This window comes from Anomaloglossus baeobatrachus, chromosome 9 (genome assembly GCF_048569485.1).
Source record: "Anomaloglossus baeobatrachus isolate aAnoBae1 chromosome 9, aAnoBae1.hap1, whole genome shotgun sequence".
NCBI classification, from domain to species: domain Eukaryota; kingdom Metazoa; phylum Chordata; class Amphibia; order Anura; family Aromobatidae; genus Anomaloglossus; species Anomaloglossus baeobatrachus.
This window is the reverse complement of record NC_134361.1, coordinates 19,134,114-19,156,733: the sequence shown is the minus strand read 5'-3', so window position 1 is coordinate 19,156,733 and position 22,620 is coordinate 19,134,114. Positions and strand designations below refer to the sequence as shown.

The window sequence follows — 22,620 nt, the reverse complement described above, 5'->3', positions numbered from 1 at the left end:
TTAGGCAACTTAATGAAAACCAAATATATTCCCATCTCACTTGTTTATTTTCACCAGGGAAACCAATATAACTGCACAAAATTTAGAAACAAACATTTCTGACATGCAAAAACAAAACCCAAAAAAAATAGTTACCAATATAGCCACCTTTCTTTATGATGACACTCAGCAGCCGACCATCCATAGATTCTGTCAGTTTCTTGATCTGTGTACGATCAACATTGCGTGCAGCAGCCACCACAGCCTCCAGACACTGCTCCCAGAGGTGCACTGTTTTCCCTCCCTGTAGATCTCACATTTTATGAGGGACCACAGGTTCTCTATGGGGTTCAGATCAGGTGAACAAGGGGGCCATGTCATTATTTTTCATCTTTTAGACCTTTACTGGCCAGCCACGCTGTGGAGTAGTTGGATGCATGTGATGGAGCATTGTCCTGCATGAAAATCATGTTTTTCTTGAACGATACCGACTTCTTCCTGCACCACTGCTTGAAGAACTTGTCTTCCAGAAACTGGCACTAGGTCTGGGAGTTGAGCTTCACTCCATCCTCAACCAAAAAGGTCCCACAAGTTAATATTTGATGATCCCAGCTAATACCAGTACCCACATTCACCTTGCTGGTGTCTGAGTCGGAGTGGAGCTCTCTGCCCTTTACTGATCCAGCCTCTGGCCCATCCATCTGGCCCATCAAGAGTCACGCTCATTTCATCAGTCCATAAAACCTTTGAAAAATCAGTCTTAAGATATTTCTTGGCCCAGTCTTGACGTTTTATGTTATGTTTCTCGTTCAAAGATGATCGTTTTTCAGCCTTCCTTACCTTGGCCATGTCCCCGAGTATGGCACACCTTGTGCTTTTTGATACTCCAGTAATGTTGCAGCTCTGAAATATGGCTAAACTGGTGTCAAATGGCATCTTGGCACCCTCACGCTTGATTTCACTCACTTCTTGGGCAGTTATTTTGCGCCTTTTTTGCCCAACTCGCTTCTTATGACCCTGTTGGCTATTTGCCATGAAACGCTTGATTGTTTGGTGATCACGCTTCAAAAGTTTGGCAATTTCAAGACTGCTGCGTCCGTCTGCAAGGGACAATTTTGGACTTTTCAGAGCCCGTCAAATCTCTCTTCTGACCCATTTTGCCAAAGGAAAGGAAGTAGTTGCCTAATAATTAAGCACCCTTTATATAGGGTGTTCATGTCATTACACCGCACCCCTCCTCATTACAGAGATGCACATCACCGGATTTACTTAATTGGTAGTTGGCTCTCAGCCTATACAGCCTGGAGTAGGAAAACATGTATAAAAAGTATCATGTGATCAAAATACTCATTTGCCTAATAATTCTGTACACAGTGTAGTGATGAGCGGGCACTACCATGCTTGTTACTCATAACTAGTGATGAGCGAGCACTACCATGCTCAGTACTCTAAACTAGTGATGGGCGGGCTCATTTCTTCGTAATTAATGATGAGCGGGCACTGCCATGCTTGGGTGCTCGGTATTTCTAACTAGTGATGAGCTGAGTGTATCAATGACTCCCTTCTGGACATCTGTCAAGTCAGCAGTCTTCCCCATGATTGTGTAGCCTACTGAACCAGACTAAGGAACCATTTTAAACACTTAAGAAGCCTTTGCAGCTGTTTTGTGGCAATTATTCCAATTTTCTGAGATAATGTCTTTTTAGTTTTCATTGGCTGTAAGCCAAAATCATCAACATTAACTAAAATAAACACGTCAAATAGATCCCTCTGTGAGTTTGACTCAAAATAATATATAATAAACACGTGAAATAGATCATTCTGTGTGTAATGACGCTATATAATATATACGTTTCACTTTTTGCATTGAATTCCTGAAATATTTAACTTTTTCCTGATATTCTAATTTATTAAGATGCACTTGCATCTACCCTGTCTATAGTGAAGTATGGCGGGGCTCAGAGCTGTCTACAGTGAAGCATGGCGGGGGCTCAGAGCTGTCTACTGTGAAGCATGGCGGGGGCTCAGAGCTGTCTACAGTGAAGCATGGTGGGGGCTCAGAGATGTCTACAGTGATACATGGCAGGGGCGCAGAGATGTCTACAGTGAAGCATGGCGGGGGCTCAGAGCTGTCTACAGTGAAGCATGGCGGGGGCTCAGAGCTGTCTACAGTGAAGCATGGCGGGGGCTCAGAGATGTCTACAATGAAGCATGGCAGGGCACAGTCATGTTTACAGTGAAGCACGGTAGGGCTTGGTGATGTCTACAGTGAAGCAAGACTGGGGCTAAGTGATATCTACAGTGAAGCATGACAGGGGCTTGGTGTTTACAGTGGAGCACAGTGATGTCTTCAGTGGAACAAAGTGGGGGCTCAGTGATATTTACTGTGGAGCATGGCATGGGCTTGATGATACCTACTGCAAAGCACAGCATGGGCTCAGTGATGCCTACAGTTAAGCACGACAGGGGCTTGGTACTACCTACAGTGAAGCATGGCGGAAGCTTAGTACTGCCTACAGTGAAACATGACAGGGGTCGGTGAGGTCTACACTGAAGCATGGTGGTGGGTTGGCAATGCTCTGTAGCTGTTTTGCTTTTTCAGGTTCTGGAGATTTACAGCAAGATAGATTGAATTAAGTACCAGGAAATTCTAGGAGTACTCGACTAAGAACTGAAGACGCTGCTCATGAAGCGGTGAATAATTCGGAGACGACAGTAGACTCTGAATTTCTGTTGAATTTGAAGAAACCTTGTTATATTAGTTGTGTTGAGCGGATTACATTCTTGTCTGGTTAATTGCAAACGTCAGAAGGTTTGTGACTTGGCTAATAAAAATAATTTGCACTGAGGGTGAATAATTTTGAATGCCAATGTAGATGACGGCAATCTAACCTTTATATGACACAGTTTGTATATGAAATATTCAGGATTTGTCTTGTAGGGATCTGTGATACTATGCTCCTGGCTTGGAATAGGGGTATCCTCACCTATGTTACACCCTAAAGGTGCTTTACAGAGGGCTGATGGGTCACTAATATCCATATGGACTACATATATCAATGTATCCACCATACTGAAAATATTGATTGTCTTGATAGTTTTGTGTATCTGGTAGGGTGATAAATGATTTCCCCCAGGAAAACCTCCTTCTGGCCTCCGAATCCCCACATAATTAACTTCCACTTCCAATTTCATTTAGGATTGTGATTTCACAGCAATAATCGCTTCTCAATTAACAAGTCCCACAGAGGGGCAATTAACGAAATGTTTACAGATCGTGATGTTGATTTTTCTTATTTCACCTATTTAGTGAAATGTTGGTAATTATCACAACAAAGAACAATCTCCGAGGCTCCTGGATCGTGATCGCCCCGGGCCCAACGCGTTTGTGTCTTTTTTGGCTAGATTTTTAAAAATTTTTATTGTCTACTAATTGTTTTTATAATATGTGCCTTTCATACACATTACACACACAGATATATATTTTATCAGCATGGTTCTTTTTTCTTTTACTACATTTTCGAGAAAAAGCAGGAGGGACACGCTCTCAAGAGTAGAGGGGGAAGATACTGAAGAGTCTAAGCACGCAAAACCACTAAAACCGAGACACGAAACTACGAAGGTAATGGGCACACGGTGGGGGCCTCGCGGTACGACCCATCTCAAAACAGTCTACAGTGGGGAGGAAAGGAAGGCCTACCAATGGAGCCATTTAGTGGCAACAGAAGACTGTTCCTGGGGGACTGGGCAACTAAAATCTCCATATGATGAGACAAGGAAATCTCTGTGGTGGCTCATCTTTTTGAGATATTTGTGGCCTAATCAATAATTGTAGTGATTTTTTTTAAGAAAAAAAATTGCATTTTTGTGCCGTTTATCTCTAGTTCCGCCATCCTAGAGAGAAATTATTTATGTATTTTTTCGCTAATTTTCTGATATTTTTGCGGAACATTTACCTTTTTTTGCATCTGTTTAAAGCAAACAAGTTACAAGACAAAACTAAAACAGATTTTAATTTATTTTGTGCAAAATTCTTAAACCACTGTAAAAAGTTAAATAAGAAAAAAGGGACTTAAAAAAAAATAAATGCAAAGGATGACTTGTGCCTTTTATTCTGTAAATTAGACGCCACAGACCTCGATGTAAAGTGAAAGACAAAATAAAACATGATCGGAAGGGAAGGCGGCAGATAGGCCTCCGTGTAATGTTCGTGTCAGGTTTTCTTCTATATTCCTGTGGGTTGGATATTTTGGCGTCAGAAACAATCATCAGGAGGCACAAAAAATATTGTCAAACCGATCTAACCCTGCTCCACGGCGGCTCGTCTGTCAGTCACTGGAGGTGGCCGTGGTGCCGGCACATATGCAGACAGTTCATGATTGATGTGCACAGACAATTACCGGTAAATGCTATGGGCAGGTGAGTGCTGTCAATCAAACTACTTGGGGGGAGGCAATAGTGCATTAATAGTTTGTGCACTGAGGAGCTTTGATTTATATATTAAATAAAAAAAAATTCTGGACAGTGAAATGTATAGGACAGGCATGGATTATATAGGGGATAAGTCCCTCTAGCAGTTTTGGGTAACCTTCTGCAGCAGATACAACAGGAGGGATTATTTTAGGGTATAATTAGTTTCTGCATTATCCGTCTACCCCTGTTATTATCCACAACGTCTGAGCCAAACCACAGCTCTCTTCATGCCATTTATTTATTGTCGTTACATGGGCCTGGCCCCTTCCATAGACAGTAGGCTCCTGACATTTATAGGGCGGCCCCGGTACAATGGCCGGTGCGCAGCTTCCCGAGAGGAGCTTTATATGGTGCAGGGATGACAGAAGTGCTGGGATCAGGAGCGGCTTTGTAACACTGTGACATTGTGTGAAGGGATCTCAAGAGGCGAGAACACGAGACGCTGTACATAGTAACTGTATCCTGAGAGACGCACACACAGACACCGGCAGAGACAACTAATGTGACTGCACAGATCGGCTTGAAAGACCAAGCACAGCCAGAAGGTAAGAAGACGTGAAATATTATATTGTGAAAGATCCACTTATCCTAAATACATTCAGGTCATAGCTATCTCTTCTATATGGATCGATCTATTGTTTTTTCCTTATTCCGCACCCATAAATCCACTCCTTTGTGTAATGCAGGGTCTATTATGTGATACTAAACCCATTCTCCATGGTGGTAAACACAATATTCCCTTCCAGCAAGTGAAGTTCTGATATTCGGGACGGGACACAGTTGATAACACTTGGATCTTCTTATCTTCAGCACCGCAGCAAATTTACAAGGGCAATTTGATCCAGGGTGGTCCTCTGCTTCTGTCCCCGGTTCTGCTCTACCAGTCCTGCACAGGCTGCCTATCTTTGTGTCTGGATTACGGTGTCATTGTGCCATTGTGTCCCTGGCCCGGTCCCAGTCTGGCTACCTCCGTGTAACAATGTACACAGTATATCAAGTGGGAGCAACGCTCGGAGTCTAGACGATATTTCACAAGAGTCTGAGGATCAAGAGAAGCCGTGTACTTAGAGATGTCAAGTGTTACTGATCCTCACTCGTCTGCAAAGTGCAAACTAAACCTGCTGGGAGTTGTAGTTTCCCAATAGTCTGTTTTCTCCTAAGTTCTAAAACAATAACCCTTTTGCCTATAGAGAAGAAAACTACTATTGAGATTTTTAGTCAGAGAAAATCCTGCTCACTGCTAAAGAAGTTTTCCCACAAAGTTAATTTTCACCCATTCGCAACGCAGCCAAATTTGACCTAAACCCCCTGCCTTCACCCCTGAGCCTGTTTTCACCTTCATGATCAGGCCATTTTTATCATTTCTGACCAGTGTCACTTTATGAGGTTATAACTCTGGAGCTTCAACGGATCCTGGCGATTCTCAGATTATTTTTTCATTATATTTTGTACTTCATGTTAGTGTAAAGGGTACTTTCTTTAGACGCTGCGATGTCGCTAGCGAGCGTACCCGCCCGCATCAGTTGTGCGTCACAGGCACATCGCTGCCCGTGGCGCACAACATCGCTAGGAACAGTCACACTTCTTACCTGATTAGTGACGTCGCTGTGACTGGCGAACTACCTTCTTTATAAGGGGGCGGTTCGTTCAGCGTCATAGCGACGTCACTAAGCGGCCGCCCAATAGAAGCGGAGGGGCGTAGATGAGCGGGACGAATATCCCGCCCACCTTCCTTCCTCATTGACGGCGGCCACAGGTAAGGAAATGTTCCTCGTTCCTGCGGTGTCACACATAGCGATGTGTGCTGTCGCAGGAACGAGGAATAACCTCGTTGCTACACATACGATATTTGGTGTTTGGACGACCTCTCCAAAACCAAAGATTTTTGCCACTTTTGCGATCGTTGAACGTCGCTCGTACGTGTCACATGCTACGATGTCGCTAAAGGCGCCGGATGTGCGTCACAAACACTGTAACCCCGACGATAAATCGTTAGCGATGTCGCAGCGTGTAAAGAACCCTTAACTCTAGGATGCCATTTTTTGTGCAGATTTGTGAAAACCCCTCAGAAATTTGGCAAAAATTTTGCAATTTTTAAACATTGAATTTTTATGCCCTTAAAAACCAAAGAGTTATGTCACATAAAACAGTTAATAAATAACATTTCCCACATGTTACTTTACATTAGCACAATTTTACAAATCTCATTTTTTGGTTAGGAAGTTAGAAGGGTTAAAAGCTAATCAGCAATTTCTCATTTTTACAACAAAATTTACAAATCCATTTTTTTTTTTAGGGATCACATCTGAAGTGACTTTGAGAGGCTGAGGTGACAGAAAATACCCAAAAGTGACCCCATTCTAAAAACTGCAGCCCTCACACTGCTCAAAACCACATCGAAGAAGGTTTTTTTTAACCCTTTAGAGGCTTCACACAAATTATTGCAAAATAAAATGAAAAAAAAATAAAAATTATATTCTACATAAAAATGTTGCTTTAGCCCCAATTAATTCACTTACAGCACGACAAAAAGGGTCTCAAAATTTGTTACTCAGCTTCTTCTAAGCGCGCGGATACCCCACATGTAGTTGGAACCCTGTTTGGTCAGACGGCCGAGCTCAAAATGGAAGGAGCAATATTTGAATTTTTGAACCATTTGGGAATTTTGGAACCAAGCATTTGCAGGGTCCATTAGGTTTCTAAACAGCAGAACCGCCCACATGTGAATATGGGAATGGACGGATATGGGATTTTTGGGAAATAAAATGATGGGTATATATACATTAGTTTGGTGTGCAATAGTTCATGGCTTACAAAGATTTTGAAGAAACCTAAGAGGGAAAAATTAGTGTCATTAGTTTGATGCCAGGAGCTGCTACAAAATGCGGAATTTGTGGGGAAAAGAACTTGTCGGGAAACCACAGTGGTGGGGGAACTGTAGGACTTGGCCCGGCCACTGACGTTTCAGCAGTGACGATTGACTCCGTTACCATCGGGCTGTGGGATGCCGTGGAAGAAGCCGAGTCGTCACTGTCTGAAAACAGCTGTGCTTCAGACGCAGATTCTGTATCCCGTCCAGGACGGCCGGAGGCAAGAAGCGAGGAAGCATAGACGTCTGCTCCGCACTAAACATTCTGCATGCCATTATATTTTATATCCCTGCCTAACCCCCCCAAAAAAATCTAAACCTAATTAATTAGTAATGGGCGGCACGGTGGCTCAGTGGTTAGCACTGCAGTCTTGCAGCGCTGGGGTCCTGGGTTCAAATCCCACCAAGGACACCATCTGCAAGGAGTTTGTATGTTCTCCCCGTGTTTGCGTGGGTTTCCTCCGGGTACTCCGGTTTCCTCCCACACTCCAAAGACATACAGATAGGGACTCTAGATTGTGAGCCCCAATGGGGACAGTGTTGCAAATGTATGTAAAGCGCTGTGGAATTAATAGCGCTATATAAATGAATAAAATTATTAATTATTATTAGTAATGACCAACAATGTAGACCAGCTCACTCCTGTGAATCACCTGGAACCTCAGCTGACCTGGTTAACTCCGTTGTGCCCGGATCAGGACGTAGGAGTCCATCCATACAAATGTGAATAATGCAATAATGCTGTTCTGAATTGCTTGGACCATTATATTTTAATGAATATTTATTATTATATGAATTTATGAATAAAAAGAAAGAAATTTTTTTTTAACAGCATCCTGGATTGCTCACGTTATTGCTGGACTCTGCCTTGTTGTTGTTCATATATATATATATATATATATATATATATATATATATATATATTATATAATATATAATATATATATATATTTTTATTTATTTATATTTATATTTTGTATCCCTAACCCTAGCTAAGAAAGAAAAATAAAATAAAAAATTAATCTGAGTAGAGGGGTGATAAAGGAAGGATTTATCGTAATTGATCATTAAATTTTATATTTATTCTTTACTGAAGCCCTTGGAGTGTGTGTCTCTCTTCTCTTCCAGACACCTACAAGGGGAGAGAGGCGAGAAACGACGCCAAATGCTCCTAATATTTACTAAATATTGGGGTATTTAACACTGATTGCCTCTATCATTGTGTTCAAATGTCAGGAACCAATGTCGTTGCTGAAGGCAGATCTTGGCGGGCAGACAGCGCTTGCGCCCACCATTTTGAACTTGGAAAAAGGAAGAGAGGCTGAGGGATTAATACTACGGTACAAAGGTATCAGGTGGGACCCGGGTACACCTTTTACCTCTCTGACGTTAGATCATGTCAGATGAGGGGAATGACTTTTACAGGTGATGCCACTTTTTTAACGTGATCCCAATTACTCTTATAATAACAGCGATCACCTGGCCGGGGCCAGAAAAAAAAACGTCCCGGATCATGTTCTCCAGGTCTTGGCTACCACCGGTAGCGGAAACCCGGAGATTTTCTGACTCTAGGGAGCATTTTACATTTATTCCTTACCAGTGTTTTAAGGATAGGCCATCAATATTAATGTCGTGGACAACTTCTTTAAATATAGAGCAGCATCACAGCATTATAGTGTAGGGAGGGTCTCTCCCTGGAAATCCTGTGTCAGAGGAGGCGGTGAGAAACTTGAGAATACAGCAGGGTCCTAAAGAGTTTCTCCTGCCGTCCTATATAAGGGAAGCTGCAAGAGACAAGAATGCAGAGCAGAGAAGAGCAGGAGGTCCCAGCATCTACCTCAACTTGCTGGGGACAGAGACTGATTTCTGAACATCTGCCCCTGCAGTTATCTACTGCTACCACTAGGGGAGGCTCACTACTAGACCTCCCATGGAGTTCAATACAAGCTATATGGACGCAAGTGAGTGAAAAAATTCCACACCCCGGTTCTAAACATCTGCCGGCCGCACTTGTCTCATCAGCGCTTTCCGTACAAGGTGGCCGTCTCCCTGTTTGCTGCTCTGCAGGTTTGAACACGTTACCTCAGTTCCTTTGGGATTGCGGTGCAAGAAACAATGATTCGTTTTTGTGGTCTGAGGTGTGTCTGGTGCTAATATTTAGAGAAGACTTTGTGCACAGTGTTGATAAAGTGTTTTGTCACAAAGAAGTGTGTATGAATGGATGGAGAAGTTCAAAGTAGGCGGTAGAGGTGTCAGCAATGAAGGAGCCGGACCACCGACCACCACTCGTGATAGTGTTGAGATGAATGCATGCATATTCTGTGGGACAGACACGGATTAGTTATTGGCTCTGTGCAATAATTCACGACTTGGGGTTTGAAACTTTCTCGTAAGATGTGACCAAAACAAGTCATAGAAAAGTCCAAACAGAAGCGTTTAGACATCGGCAAACAAAGACTGATACTCTAAAGGAAGGGGAAACCCAATAATGATTCATAAAATTGACATATAGAAGTTCCTGTACTAGATTTTCACTTCTGTGACAAGTGCATTTTCTTTTTGTGATTCAGGAACCTTCTGCTCACTCCATGGAGGAAACTACTGTGGGATCGGCCACCTGGCGAGAAGCCTCCTACAAGACCATCCGCCTGGCGCAGGATCTTCGCTTACGTCCCATCTCTTGCCCCCCACGCTCCCGAACCTCACAAGAGAAGATGAGACCAGAGGATGAGAACTCCAAGATGAAGATTAGAGGATATCTCACCACACCTCCACCCTTCAACCGAGACCTCATTATCGACACTTGTAATACTTATGCCCGCGGATACATGAGAGAAACCCGAAGTGCAATGTCCGTTCTGAGACAAGCCTTGTGGGAGACGGAGCGTCACATCCAGAAATTGCAGAAACAGAGGAGCATTCTAGAGAGAGCTCACGCGAATACAAGAAGAGAAATCCTGACAAATAACGAGACCGCCCAGCTACGCAGTACGAGACCCCCGAGCGAGAGGGTGAGAGATCACTGCTGTGATAAATGCCACCTACTGGCCTAAGGTGGTGTTACATAACGGTAGATCTTGGTGGCTACGCTCGTAGATAAAGGCTGGAGTTACTTTATTAATATCAGGTGTACCAAGTAGTCAGGGATAAGACATCTTACGGCTATCCACTGGATATTGACAAAAGCTCCTAAAGAGGATTAGCCATTTATTTCACACCCATTGCTAACTAGAGTTATTCTGGTAAAGAAATCTTGTGTCTCATGGTTTTTTTAGGGTTTAAGGGGGTATGCCCAATAAGAAATTATTCAATATACGTGGGGGTCCGACCTCAAACCCCCACAGTGTAATTATTATTACTTATACTATGGATGGGCCCACATGATAGGCGATTACTACATTATGAATTATACTGACAGACAGCCTATTAGCTTCTGCCTGTGGCAGGGTCTAATAGACACCAGAGCAATGACAGACCTATGTGCCTTATTGATGTCTCAGCTGTCATCGCAACCCATCGGCCCCTTGCGTTAGTATTATAGGGCTGTAGGAGGCGGCACTGATGTCCTGGCACAAGAAGACAGCCATATTAGTCTATCGCCTTAGATGCTGGTCATAGTGATAGGGCATCCGATAGCGATATTTATTGATGATATTGTGCACAATAGTGTTTTGTCGCGAATACCTATGAATAGATGGAGAAGTTCAAGTGTCAGCAATGAAGAAGGAGCCGGACAACCGTCAATGACCGATGACAGCCTTGAGCCGCCCATCAATTTCCACACAAATTATCCACAACTCGTAGATGACAAATTTGATATCTCATTCAATTCCCTGCTGTGAATTTTCAGTTCCCAAATCCGATGGCAAATCTGCAATGTGTGAACAAGCCACTAAGCTGCTCAGAAATGAACTGGACCACGGACAGTGCCAGCAGTTACACTCGGCATCGTAACTGGATCCTGTTAATGCTTTCACAAATCAAAAGATCTTGGCGAACACCTCAAATGTAAAGGCAATGGGCAATTCATGTAGGCTTCATTCACACACGTCAGAGAAGATTCTACTTCTGCCCCATTCATGGGGATGGAAGTTGCAGAAAACCCTTTGCAGCCCCCAGAGTCCAATCAGAACAGATTTTCTGCACCAAAACTGAAAATCCACAATTTTGTCAAAGTACGACGTACAGAAATACATGGGAGACCATACACTTACTAAGCAATTTCTCTCATACACAATAGTATACGGCTTCAATGCTGGAGTATATAATATATATAATTTCCTAGTTGGCCCTAACCATAGACTAAACAGACAGGTTTTGGTGTGAGCAGGAATAGCTCTCTATCAGCCAATCAGATCACTGCAGAAGAGGAGGGAGCTGACTCCGCGGGGGCAGTGACTGATCTGGTCATGTGACTGGGTAGAGCCAAGTGGGAGGAGACAGATTTGACACTCAGTGTTTAGAGTAGGGCGACCAGCAGCACAGAGTATTTTTACTGGTATCCAAAATATATCAATGTAACATTAGGGATGTGCGATGTCATCTGAACTAGATGAGCAGATAGTCACATCATATGCTCAGTATACGGCGGTGATTTTGCTCTTTTCTGTCACTTTCTGATGTGTCTTTGCTTTCAGCATCCGGATAAAGTTGATCTTCTCTTACAAGAGGAGAAGAAAGGACTCCACGACCTGAAGCTACACTCGGAGCGACAGCTGCAGGAAGTCTCCCGTCAGCTCCAGGTCACTAGATATGATATACTGTATATATAAATCTACTAGATATGTCCCATCATATTATTCACTGACTTTTGCTGCCCCTGATCGGTCGGGAAGCTTAGTCAGTCTAGAGGCCAGGACTCCAGTCCCCCTGTTGTCACACATCCTCTTACTCTACAGTCTCGATCTCTCCATATTCTTTTGGTCCTGCAGGTTCTCTATTGTCACCGTCAGAAGCTCTTGGAGTTTAGTAAAGAGAAGGGACGGGTTCTGGACATTATCAGCGAGAATGGCCGACCACGGCACCAAGCTGGTCCCAGTAAGCTGCTAGGTCCTGAAAATACAGGTACCGGGGGCAGACTGGTGAGAAAACCAATTGTTTCACCTTTTTCAAGATCTTCAAAATATAATGCCCCTTTTCATCCTGTTCTTGTACAGATTGTCAGGCGGCCATCGGTAGGGCTCTCTTCACAAGTGAGAAATTCAGAAACACGCAACCTCCCGACTGGGATAAGCCAGGGGACCACCGAGAACTGAAAGAGAGCGTGACCCAGGCCCTGAGCAAGAAGGCGGCGGAGAGCGCCCACATCTGGGTACGTACAGGGAAAGTATCCTGACCAGAGGGCAACGAGTTCCCAACGACAGTCCTCCTGACCGGGCGCCATCATAGCACTAATCAATATCATACAAACCCAAGCGGAAAACACACAATGAGCATAGACCCTACAGCAGGTAAATAGTATTCCATATAAATAATATAGGGTATGTGGTTAACACTATTTGATCAATAAGCGTGAAAGCCATCCCACCGTGATGAGGTGTGCCCACCCGGGACTGTCCTAGCCTGCGTAGTATTACAATCTTACCTTGTGTCAGTGACATGGAGGAGGTCACCAGGGAGAGGGAAATATATCAGAAGCTTCCCTGGTGGTCAAGAGGGGAGTTTAAACTTAGTTTAGGTGGTTTTCCCATTGAAATGAAGGAGCAGGTTATTACGAGTTGATTGGATGCATAATTTTGGGCAGCGGACTTTGTATGAACTCTCTTTAAAGCGCACCAATCACCAGGATTTTCCAATTAACCTAAAGCCAGGGGGCACGATCAGGCTGATTCTATACAGACCTTCAGTGGTGAGATCGGATGTATAGCTTTTGAAACACAAGTAAGTAAAGTTTGTAAAATCAGCAGCTGTTTGAGTGGCAGCAGCTGCCGATCAGCTGAAAGTAGGGGGTATTCATAGTGATTCCCGCCCCCTGCCTGTTGTTCCTCCCCCTGTTATTTATGTGAATTCTATTATGGTTGAGCCTAGAATGTACGGACTGCAGTCACCTAGGTCATGAGTGTGACCGGCTTGGTTGATGGGCGTGACCATTTGGGTTGGGGGCGTAGCAATGTTTTTTTCTGTCCACTATAATCATGCAAAGGGGGGCTTCACACCCCCTCCCCCATATGGGGGTCTTACCCCCAGACCCCCGCTTCTTTTATAATCAACTCTATGTCCACATGGACTTAGAGTAAACATTGTTTTTCTGTCTGGAAAGGACCGGCTGTAAACATCAGGCTGCATTTTGAACACGCCCCATCACATGACCAGTGACGTCATACCCGTCAGCAGTCCGTACACTCTAGCATTTACCATTCTATTATAGAACAGATTTACTAAGCGACTAAAAGAATTTGTGCTGATGTCAAACCCATGTGACCAGAAGGGGTGGGACCTCAGCCAACAGACAAATAATGTTTCCTGGTATCAGCTATGTTGACTGAGGCCCCGCCCCTTCTGGTCACATGGGTATGACATCAGCGCAGGTCCTTTTAGTCACTTAGTAAAACGATTCTATAATAGAATTAGCATAAATAAAAGGGGAGGAGATAACTATGAATAACCACCCCAGCTGTCAGCTGATCGGCAGCTGCTGCCACTCAAACAGCTGCTCATTTTACAAACTTTACTTGCTTGTGTTTCAAACCTATACATCCGAGCTGACAGCTAAAGGTATGTATAGAATCAGCCTGATAGTGCCAGTATAGCACTGTATGTATAGAATCAGCCTGATAGCGCCAGTATACCACTGTATGTATAGAATCAGCCTGATAGCGCCAGTATAGCACTGTATGTTTAGAATCAGCCTGATAGTGCCAGTATAGCACTGTATGTATAGAATCAGCCTGATAGTGCCAGTATAGCACTGTATGTATAGAATCAGCCTGATAGTGCCAGTATAGCACTGTATGTATAGACTCAGCCTGATAGTGCCAGTATAGCACTGTATGTATAGACTCAGCCTGATAGTGCCAGTATAGCATTGTATGTATAGAATCAGCCTGATAGTGCCAGTACAGCACTGTATGTATAGAATCAGCCTGATAGTGCCAGTACAGCACTGTATGTATAGAGTCAGCCTGATAGTGCCAGTATAGCACTGTATGTATAGACTCAGCCTGATAGTGCCAGTATAGTGCTGTATGTATAGAATCAGCCTGATAGTGCCAGTATAGCACTGTATGTATAGAATCAGCCTGATAGTGCCAGTATAGCACTGTATGTATAGAATCAGCCTGATAGTGCCAGTATAGCACTGTATGTATAGAATCAGCCTGATAGTGCCAGTATAGCACTGTATGTATAGAATCAGCCTGATAGTGCCAGTATAGCACTGTATGTATAGAATCAGCCTGATAGTGCCAGTATAGTGCTGTATGTATAGAATCAGCCTGATAGTGCCAGTATAGCACTGTATGTATAGAACCAGCCTGATAGTGCCAGTATAGCACTGTATGTATAGAATCAGCCTGATAGTGCCAGTATAGCACTGTATGTATAGACTCAGCCTGATAGTGCCAGTATAGCACTGTATGTATAGACTCAGCCTGATAGTGCCAGTATAGCATTGTATGTATAGAATCAGCCTGATAGTGCCAGTACAGCACTGTATGTATAGAATCAGCCTGATAGTGCCAGTACAGCACTGTATGTATAGAGTCAGCCTGATAGTGCCAGTATAGCGCTGTATGTATAGAATCAGCCTGATAGTGCCAGTATAGCGCTGTATGTATAGAATCAGCCTGATAGTGCCAGTATAGCGCTGTATATATAGAATCAGCCTGATAGTGCCAGTATAGCACTGTATGTATAGACTCAGCCTGATAGTGCCAGTATAGCACTGTATGTATAGAATCAGCCTGATAGTGCCAGTATAGCACTGTATGTATAGACTCAACCTGATAGTGCCAGTATAGCACTGTATGTATAGAATCAGCCTGATAGTGCCAGTATAGCACTGTATGTATAGACTCAGCCTGATAGTGCCAGTATAGCACTGTATGTATAGAATCAGCCTGATAGTGCCAGTATAGCACTGTATGTATAGAATCAGCCTGATAGTGCCAGTATAGCACTGTATGTATAGAATCAGCCTGATAGTGCCAGTATAGCGCTGTATGTATAGAATCAGCCTGATAGCGCCAGTATAGCACTGTATGTATAGAATCAGCCTGATAGCGCCAGTATATCACTGTATGTATAGACTCAGCCTGATAGTGCCAGTATAGCACTGTATGTATAGAGTCAGCCTGATAGTGCCAGTATAGCACTGTATGTATAGACTCAGCCTGATAGTGCCAGTATAGCACTGTATGTATAGACTCAGCCTGATAGCGCCAGTATAGCACTGTATGTATAGAATCAGCCTGATAGTGCCAGTATAGCACTGTATGTATAGACTCAGCCTGATAGCGCCAGTATAGCACTGTATGTATAGAATCAGCCTGATAGTGCCAGTATATCACTGTATGTATAGACTCAGCCTGATAGTGCCAGTATAGCACTGTATGTATAGACTCAGCCTGATAGTACCAGTATAGCACTGTATGTATAGACTCAGCCTGATAGCGCCAGTATAGCACTGTATGTATAGAATCAGCCCGATAGTGCCAGTATAGCACTGTATGTATAGAATCAGCCTGATAGTGCCAGTATATCACTGTATGTATAGACTCAGCCTGATAGTGCCAGTATAGCACTGTATATATAGAATAAGCCTGATAGTGCCAGTACATCAGCTTGATAGTGCTATACTGGCACTATGTATAGACTCAGCCTGATAGTGCCAGTATAGCACTATGTATAGGATCAGCCTGATAGTGGCAGTACAGCACTATGTATAGACTCAGCCTGATAGTGCCAGTATAGCACTGTATGTATAGAATCAGCTTGATAGTGCCAGTATAGCACTGGCTTTAGGTTATACAGTATAAGGAAAATTCAGGTGATTGGTGCGCTTTAAAGGTGGTTTAGATGTTTTTAGATATGAACCCTTAACTACCCTAGACCAGCAGGGTCAATAGATGATGATTGCTTCACCACCACAGACCAGACACACTGGCTATGTAACTGGTGATCCCAGTAATAATGAAAATGGGGCTCAGCAGTTTTAATGGAACGGTATTCGCACACGTGCAGTATCTAGACAGTCAGTCTACGGGACTGATGGGGATAGCGACTACAACGCCTAGACACCTGGGGGTGGTCATCTGTAGACACTGATTTACTCACTCTGGACCACCAGGGAAAGGATTACTGACCATTAAAGAGATTGCCCCATCCCGGACATTTATTGTATATTCACAGGATATGCCATAAATGTCTGACAGCAATTTCCAGAACTCCCATACCAGTGCATAGAGAGGGCACGTGCAGCCACATTGCCATTGAGGACCCCTTTAAGTGTTTGTTGTCCCCTGCAAAAAAAAAAAAAAGCTCCATTATAGATGCAATTTATGTAAATCCCGGGTCGTCAGTAATTCTCCGGCTCTGGACTTTGCATTACAGGAGGATTTAACTCTGACTTCAGGAGACGTGAAGAACACGAGCCAAAGGCAGCAGAGGCTTCACGACGAGCTGGAGGCCGCTCAGCAACTACAGCTGGTCAGTATGGCTGCCGGACCGCCCGTCATCAGCGCAGGCCGGGCACCGCTCATGCTGGTGGATGAGTGTCAGCACCGATTGTCTTTATGACACTAAACCTTCCCTAAATCTGGAAATCACAGGGTGACTTTTTTTTCAGGAGACTAAATATATGAGAAAATGGAAGAATAACCAAATAGTAGAATCAAATAAAAGAAAACCAATTGTAGAATCAAATATAAGAACCTTTGTAATATCTTAAGGGTACTTTACACGCAGCGATATCGCTAGCGTGCGTACCCGCCCCCGTCGGTTGTGTGTCACGGGCAAATCGCTGCCCGTGGCGCACAACATCGCTAGGAACAGTTACACTACTTACCTGCCTAGCGATGTCGCTGTGGCCGGCGAACCGCCTCCTTTCTAAGGGGGCAGTTTGTTCGGCGTCATAGCGATGTCACTAAGCGGCCACCCAATAGAAACGGAGGGGCGGAGATGAGCGGGACGTAACATCCCACCCACCTCCTTCCTTCCGCATTGCCGGCGGCCGCAGGTAAGGAGATGTTCCTCGTTCCTGCGGTGTCACACGTAGCGATGTGTGCTGCCGCAGGAACGACGAACTACATCGTTACTGCACATACGATATTTGGTGTTTGAACGACCTCTCGATTTTTACCACTTTTGCGATCGTTGAAGGTCACTCCTTGGTGTCACATGCTGCGATGTCGCTAACGACGCTGGATGTGCGTCACAAACACCGTTACCCCTATGATAAATCGTTAGCGATGTCGCAGCATGTAAAGGACCCTATAGACCATGCTACTGCTTTATAGTCAGTGTGTTATCTCACCTCACAGCTGGATTCCCATTCACACTGCTCAGTACTGTTATGTAATGTCCTCCATGCTGCTGCTTTATAGTCAGTGCTGGATTCCAGTCTACACTGCTCAGTACTGCTGTGTAATGTCCTCCATGCTGCAGCTTTATATTCGGTGATTTGTCTCACCTCAGTTCCGGAGTTCCTTGTACACTGCTAAGTACTATTGTGCAATGTCCTCCATGCTGCAGCTTTATAGTCAGTGCTGGATTCCAGTCTACACTGCTCAGTACTGCTATGCAATGTCCTCCATGCTGCTGCTTTATAGTCAGTGTTTTGTCTCACCTCAGTGCTGGATTCCCCTGAACACTGCTCAGTACTGCTGTGTAGTGTCCTCCATGCTGCAGCTTATAGTCAGTACTGGATTCCAGTCTACACAGCTTAGTGCTGCTGTGTAATGTCCTCCATGCTGCTGCTTTATAGTCAGTGTTTTGTCTCACCTCAGTGCTGGATTCCCCTGAACACTGCTCAGTACTGCTGTGTAGTGTCCTCCATGCTGCAGCTTATAGTCAGTACTGGATTCCAGTCTACACAGCTTAGTGCTGCTGTGTAATGTCCTCCATGCTGCTGCTTTATAGTCAGTGTTTTGTCTTGCCTCTGTGCTGGATTCCCCTGAACACTGCTCAGTACTGCTGTGCAATGTCCTCCATGCTGCTGCTTTATAGTCAGTGTTTTGTCTCACCTCTGTGCTGGATTCCCCTGTACTCTGCTCAGTACTGCTGTGCAATGTCCTCCATGCTGCTGCTTCTGAACTTAGAACAGAGGACTCCTGCTCTCTTGCCTGTGTGTGTTGTGTATGGGAGACATGATAGCTCCTCGTCTCTACCCATGATCTCAGAGGGAACTAAAAATTATGGATAGAGCCGGCAGAGGAGAAAACTAGTGAAGATGCCAGACAAGTCATATAATGGCCAGATATCTTATTCCTCGTGTGCACACGCGGCAGCTTGTCCTGAAGTGACTGGTACACTGACTGTGGCTTTTTGTCCCTGCACACAGGGTCCGGTCTCCAGCCTGGATCTCACAGTACGAGAACGTTTAGATCGGCCATTAGTAAGAATCCTCCAGAGGCACCCGGGCACCCAGCTCCCGGAGAGCACCCTCATCTCACAGGTACAGTATGGCGGAGCACACACAATGACGACAACTTACAGCAAATTCTCACAAAAAAAAACAACAAAAAAACCCAATGAATTTGGAATTTTTTTGGGGGTGTAAATGCAGATTAACGGCTCAGATTAGTCAGCGGTGAGAATCCAACAGTAACGGGGACCGATTCTTCCATTGTTTTCTGGGTGCTAAAAACGTCTTCATCTTTCTAGTGCTGCTCTTCTTCAGCTCACACCTCTGCTTGCTGTTGGTGAATGAAAACTTTTTGTTCCTGCCACCAAAAACATAAAACTCAGCCAGATCCCATCTGACCGACAGCTGCAGGGCCGCGGACCTATATACACTGCGACCAGCCGTATACCTGCGTCAGTAGGACGGGTCCAGGGGGGGCATTTCTTGTATCCGAAAGGTACAAATAGGAAAGTGTGAAAAATCCATCACAGTGAAAACAGACTGCAAAAAAAGGTGAAAAACTATTACACAAAGGATCAGAAAATGTAATTGCACCAGTGGAGAAGGAAATATGGTTAAGTAGCCAATTACACCAGGCTACGAGCCACCTGTCATTTATTGGTTGGTCAGGCAAACAACTTCGAGGCATCAAAAAAAAAAAAAAAATAGTACAAGTATCTCTGAGCACGGCCGTCCTGGGGCGACCGGTCCTGTGTCATAAAGCCACGGTGTCCTCTCTGCGCAGGCTCCCCCTGGTGGTGAGGACAGGGAGCGACACTCATCGTAAAGGAGCTCAGGCAGGAGGATCTGCGCATGCTCCACCTGTGAGAACATTGGAGGTCGTGTAAACCCAGACCAGGGATGGGGAGACGTCAGGAAGGGGTTTTTTTAAACAGTAATTTGCAAAAATTATAAAACCAAACCACAGGCGGGGTATTGATTGGGATTGTCTCTGTCACAAGGAGATGTTTGCAGGCATCACAAACTGTCATGGTGGTGTCAGGATCTGTGGAAGCTACAGATTGTGGCACCCTGCCGGCTAACTCCTCTGATGTCTGGGATCAGCGCAGGGAGAACAGGTGTCGACCCCCAGACTTAGGCAGGGTAGAAAGAGTTAATTTCTACTGAGCTGCTTGTTAGTCTTTTTGATCACATGATGTGGGGAGCCATTGATGTTTGCTCCCCTCCTATATATGCTGGCTTGACATTAATGCCAGCTATAGCTTCTCTATACTGGGCTGGTGAAGTGATGTGATCCAGACGTACTGGTGGTGGTTCTACATTATTGCTGTGAGCGGTTGTGGTGTTAACTCTTTGCTGCTGCCTTCCTGCTCTTACTTTTCTCCTTGGTCTCTTACTGTTTATTCCTGTGAGTTAGCAGTGTGTCTGAGTTTTGGCTTTCCCCTGTCTTAATCTTTGTTAATCCTGTCAATTCTTTCCCTGGGGGGTGACAGATTAGATCTGGTCAGGAGAATAGTAAGGCATGGAAATCAGGCGTGTCCATCTTCAGGGCTAATCCGGAGGTCAGGGTTAGCATAGGGTTCCCTAATGTGAGACAATATAGGAGCCCCATGTCCCTCACTATCTTGCGATCACATCGTGACAGTCTCAAAATCAAAAAACTCACAGTAGGAGAACATTTTCTGATTGCAGTGCTTAGATTTCAAGTACGGGAGTCCCCGAGCACCTGGGTGAAAAGAGCACATGTTGTGTGTTCACACTGCTGCTCCATTCATTGTCTATGGAACTAATGGATAGAGCCCAGAGCTGCCCTCAGCCATCAGGACCATAGACAATGAATGGAGCAGCGGTGCCCATACATGACAGGGGGCTCCATTCTGGGAGGCGCAGCACTTGTGGGTCATGAACTCAACATTGATTATGTGGATAGAGAATAAAAGTGTTAATATTCGGGAGTTGTCTCCCCAAGATGAGCTCTTTAATGAGATGAGCTGAGGGCCTAACTCTGGGGGTCATAAGAAAGTCAGCCAAAATAACAGGGTTTGGGCAGCATCATGTGAATGTCGCCTTACGGATATCTTTGATATATCCCAATAGAGTATGTGGCAAATGAATAAGTCCTCCCTGGGGACGTGGACATCGCCTCTACGTCCTGATCACACACGGGATCACTAATCTGTCACTTACCCGTCCTCTCTTCTCAGGGATCTGCGTCCTTGCAGGAGTCGCTCTGTAAGACCCGTGAAAGACTCGACCTCCTGCATCACACACAGGCCAAAGTAAAGGCCGATCAGGAGAACAAGCTGCGGGGGGAAAGCGTCGACCGGGCGGCTGCGAGACTGCGGACGAGGAGCGCCAAGGGCCGGAGGGAGAGGCTGTGAGACTGCGGACGAGGAGCGCCAAGGGCCGGAGGGAGAGGCTGTGAGACTGCGGACGAGGAGCGCCAAGGGCCGGAGGGAGAGGCTGTGCCTGTAGAGGACCAACAGAGAAAAAGTATATAAGAGGATCATATAAGAGGACGCGGTTCATACACAGCGTAACGGGAGAGAAACGGCAGGAAGACAACAAAGAACAATCCATATGTACCAAATCATTCAAGGAAAACTTCTCTCCAAAGACACATTAAATAGATGTAATGATCGCTCACATGTATAGCTTATTTTTTACCCGGCCACCCCGTTCTATTAAACGAGCCGCTCCGACATCCCAGACTCACGGCAATCAGAAGTGATCGCCACGGGAAGCAGCGGCCACTGCAGGAATTAGGTACTGCGCGGCGCACGTTCAAAAGAAAAACGAGGTCGAGACGGCGGCACAGAGGAGCGGATCTGCAGGAATCTCCCGTGTACATGACGATGAATGACATTAATGAGGGTCTGTGGACTGCGAGGAGTCACCCAAGGCAGATTTGCCTTCTGCCAGTCTCACGGGACATGGTGGAATTAGGAGGGGATCTGCCGGTGGGGGGGATAGTATGATACGAGGAGACACATGGGACGGACCGCAGAGCGGCTCAATCACAAGCTCAGATCAGCAGCACAATGACGCCAGATTTTTCTTGTACGTCAAAATCCACCCGACTTCCACACGTGCACATGGTGGATCCTCAGCGTCTTGTAGCGCCCAGGAAAAAAGCAGTCGAGGATGCAACACCGATGGGGATCCATGTGCTGAAAATTAGGGGTTTTTTTGCAGATCCAGTCACTTGAAAGGGTGAATTTGGTGGGTAAATTGGGCCAAACTTAGTTAGAAAAAAAATATGGAGGTCTGTCGATCTGCAGCAGCAAAAGCCTCGATGAATGAAAATGCCCACAGACTAAACAGACCTCAGACCATCAGCCAGTGACGTGTGACCCCTGACAGGAGCCGGGAACCTCCTCACCGGACGACTCTTCACTGGTGCGGCATTGCGTGTGCATCACTCCCCAATGATGGTGTTCTGCCAGCTCTGCCTATCCAGAAGAAGAGCTGGGAGGTAGGAAGATTCGCTGCCTCCTGTCCAGCGGTCACATCACTGTCCTGGCCAATGTCCGATTGTCCCATCTCTACATATAATGTACATACACCAGACGGGGCCTCTACAGCGCACGGACCAGCTGCCATCTAACCAGGCCTGGTAGTCACCATCCACCACATCTCAGAGGAGACTGGAGAGCACCGTGCATGACTTCCACTCACTACATCTCAGTGGAGACGGGGCGTGGCCTGGACCTCATGTAGAGAGGAAGCAGCGTGGGTGAGCTCCTGCCTGGATCCTGAATTATCCTGCACACCGGCC

General features: G+C 45.2%; 1 protein-coding gene across 1 annotated transcript; it reads left to right on the top strand.

Moving 5' to 3' along the window:
- The first annotated feature begins 4,711 nt into the window (after positions 1-4,711).
- On the top strand, positions 4,712-21,477 carry TEKTL1 (tektin like 1). The gene is made up of 8 exons (XM_075322432.1): positions 4,712-4,997; positions 9,892-10,332; positions 11,959-12,063; positions 12,253-12,385; positions 12,478-12,632; positions 16,871-16,966; positions 18,819-18,932; positions 21,047-21,477. Exons 2-8 carry the CDS (start codon positions 9,910-9,912, stop codon positions 21,221-21,223), a joined length of 1,203 nt encoding a protein of 400 aa, XP_075178547.1. The 5' UTR covers positions 4,712-4,997; positions 9,892-9,909; the 3' UTR covers positions 21,224-21,477.
- Positions 21,478-22,620: the final 1,143 nt, after the last annotated feature.

Bases quoted from the DNA above. Each gene is read 5' to 3' on its own strand.
- TEKTL1 (XM_075322432.1), top strand. From the start codon at position 9,910: ATGGAGGAAACTACTGTGGGATCGGCCACCTGGCGAGAAGCCTCCTAC. The intron at 12,386-12,477 runs GTACCGGGGGCA...GTTCTTGTACAG, and splicing joins GCTAGGTCCTGAAAATACAG to ATTGTCAGGCGGCCATCGGT. The intron at 18,933-21,046 runs GTACAGTATGGC...CTCTCTTCTCAG, and splicing joins AGAGCACCCTCATCTCACAG to GGATCTGCGTCCTTGCAGGA.